We start from the raw sequence: 3,458 nt of genomic DNA on the forward strand, positions 1-3,458 counted from the left end.
GGTTCTGTTTGCAACATTTACGGATACCTATATACTCTTAGTTATACATGTCGCGTATTTGCGTATTCCTTTATTTCCAACAATAAACGATATGGTCTTAACTTTGATAGTTTGGCTGTACTATACGCCGCCGACAGATGAATAGCTGACCTGCCATGCGAGATGTATATATTCAAGTACACCCATGTTCAAAATTGTATCTATACTTATACACGTATACATAGTTTGCACGTTTACCCGTACGGCTGTAAAACTAATCAACGATACGATCTGTTCACTCTGACTCAAACGATACCAATATATATATATATATATATGATGCAATGCGATACGATATGATACTATACGATTCGATTCGATTCGATACGATACGATACGATACGATACGCATGTATGTATATACATGTACGTATCTAGAATTGATCCCTATCGTACGTGGTGACTCGTATCCCCCACAGCTACGGTCTGTTGACCCTGACTGCGGATGATGTGGCTGTGTTGAATGATGTTGCGCCAGTTGAGGGTGGTGTGGTGGCTACTGTGGGCGCAGGCACAGGACTGGGCGAGTGCTTCTTAACTAAGGACCCTAAGAGTGCTGGCTACACGTGCTGGTAGGTGAGGAGTTAGCTTATCTGAGACGTTACTGTAGCGGTGGGGCGCTGTGTGAGTGGTCTGTATACGGGCGAGTGGGTGAGTGGTGTGCTTACCTACGCTGGTTGTTATGGTTGGTTGCTATGACGGTTGTTGTGTTGCTACGATGGTTGTCATGGTTGCTATGACGGTTGTTATAGTTGTCACGCCGGTTGTTTCGGTTTTTGACAGTTGTTACGGTTGCTATGACGGTTGTTTCAGTGAGTGCAGGAACATACTGGGACGAGTGCTTTCTATTCCGATATTTAAATATTGCTCTGGTGGTTGTTTTTAAAATACACGAGAATTTTGTAGAAATCAGTGCAAGGCCTACCATTACATCTGCCGGTGTATGTGTGTGACAACTTTAATAACAAGTTGGGGTATAGATACACGATTGGGGTCCCTATTCAATTGTCTGGCTATGGATTCACGACGGCATATGGTATAATATATATATATACATATACATATACATATATACATATATATATATATTTATATATACATTTATTTTTATATTTATATTTATATATATATGTGTGTGTAGGTATATGTATATGTGTGTGTGTGTGTGTGTGTAGTATATGAATATGTGTGTGTATGTGTATGTATATACATGTTTGTGTGTGTGTATGCATGTATATATATATTGATGTATATCTATAAATATATCGATATATCTATTTATATATATATGTATATACATCTGTATGTATATATATATATATATATTATATTGTACATATATATATATATATATATTATATTATATTATATATATGTATGTATAATATATAAATATATATATATATGTATATATGTATGTATAATATATAAATATATATATATATGTATATGTATAATATATACATATATATATATATATATATATATATATTGTGCTAGACTGTGAGACTGGCCCTACAGTAAGGGATATTTATCCACTGGAAATATGGGATTCGGGATTTGTGTCCTGCTGATGAGTCATCAGAAACATAAAGTTTTATTGAACCAATACCTACTTGGTACTACATTCTAGGGCCACCGAGGGTGGACACACTGATTGGGCTCCCAGGACTGAACTGGAACTGGAGTTTTTGGACCACATGCGACTCAAGTACAACCAGACATCACGCATCAGTGTGGAGCGCGTAATCTCCGGCAAGTAAGTAGCCCTGGATCTATCAAGAAGTGATGTTTGACCTATTTAAAGGCTATCTAATTGAGAATTGGTGCTTATCGTATTAGCCTGGGTGTCAGGGTTTCGGTGTTCGTTGGGATTGCTGTAGGTAATCTTGTCGTATTCCACGTATGATTTGTTGTAGGTCACATTGTCGTATTTCCCGTGAAGAAAATACTTTTGCTTTCGATTAAGCACTACTTTTAATGACAGTATGTATAGTTATTCTAATTAAGGACACATACCCGCTTTCTGGTCTTAACTCGTTGCACTCATAGTGGTATTTCGGACATCTACGAGTTTTTGGCGGGCAAATATCCGGATCAGATTAACGAGAAAGTTCACAATGATTGGAAGGCTGCTAGGGCCCAGAAGGGTGGGGTAGTGGGACAGAACTCCGGCGAGGGCCTCTGTAAGCAGGTATATATATATGTGTGTGTGTGGTGTGGTGTGTGTATGTGTGGCAATCCTGTAGGTACGTCTATGGCAAATTTGTAGGTGCGTCTGTGACCGTCTGTGGCATACACATACATATATCTGTTTGCGCATACGCATCTTAGTGCACTCGCCGACTAGGTTGCAACAGAGGTACGTCGAGCATACACCGATACGGCTGAAAGATATACTGTCATGCACATTCCTATTTTTATCCAATCATCAACCCTTGAGCCAAAGCATTGGCATACATTACTATATATATAATACCCACCCCTTCACAAAGGTATGGATATGTATCATGTAAGTATATGTAATGTGTTGTATGTATATGATGCATATCTCACCAGCCCTTCACAATGTTATGTATGGGTATCATGTATATATATACAATCTCCCTTTTCACATTGTTGTTGTATATATATATACGATGCATATATCACCACCCCTTCAAGTTTTTGTATTGCAAAATCATCCCCAACACCATGTTATGTACATATGTATATATATATATATATATATGATGTACATACACTATCGCTAACCAGTGCATCTCCTTCTCCCACAGGCCATGAGCATCTTCTTCACAGCCTACGCCTCTGAACTAGGCAACGCCATGCTCAAATGGCTGCCCACAGGGGGTCTGTACGTCTCTGGTGGTATAGCAGCTAAGAACCTGTCGTGGATATTGGATGACCCTAACTTCAAGGAGGTTGTGTTTGACAAGGGACGTGTCTCGGGTGCTATTAAGCAGTGTCCGGTCTACGTGTGTAAGACAGAGGATGTGGGTGAGCGCGGAGCCCACCTGGTAGCTTACAACGGGTGAGATGTTTTGATAAGTGGGCGGGTGTGTAGCAGAAGCGCTTGTTTAGAAGGCGAATCTGATACTAGGAGTGCTTGATTATTGTTCCTACAATATCATATATGGGTGAACAACAAGCATATATATATATACATTTATATATATATATATCTATCTATCTATCTATCTATATATATATATTGTATATTATATATATATATGTGTGTGTGTGTGTGTACATGTATATATATATATATTGATTGTTGATCCTGTAGTATTATGTATGAGTGAACAACAAGCATGTGACATATATTTATATATATATATGTATGTATATATATGTGTGTGTGTTTGTTTGTTTGTATGTGTATATATATATATATGCACATGTATATATATACATATTAA

The 3,458-nt window shown here is 37.8% G+C and overlaps 1 protein-coding gene across 1 annotated transcript in view; it reads left to right on the forward strand.

Moving 5' to 3' along the window:
* Positions 1–457: 457 nt before the first annotated feature.
* The window catches only part of SARC_12860 (glucokinase), a gene marked incomplete at both ends in the record, with an annotated part of 3,991 nt that continues 990 nt past the window's right edge, over positions 458–3,458 (forward strand). The window contains 4 exons of the mRNA XM_014293025.1: positions 458–611; positions 1,673–1,798; positions 2,092–2,233; positions 2,817–3,070. Coding sequence (XP_014148500.1) covers positions 458–611; positions 1,673–1,798; positions 2,092–2,233; positions 2,817–3,070 — 676 coding nt within the window. The remainder of the gene's footprint in view (positions 612–1,672; positions 1,799–2,091; positions 2,234–2,816; positions 3,071–3,458) is intronic.

This window comes from Sphaeroforma arctica, assembly GCF_001186125.1.
Source record: "Sphaeroforma arctica JP610 unplaced genomic scaffold supercont1.2659, whole genome shotgun sequence".
Taxonomy (NCBI): domain Eukaryota; class Ichthyosporea; order Ichthyophonida; genus Sphaeroforma; species Sphaeroforma arctica.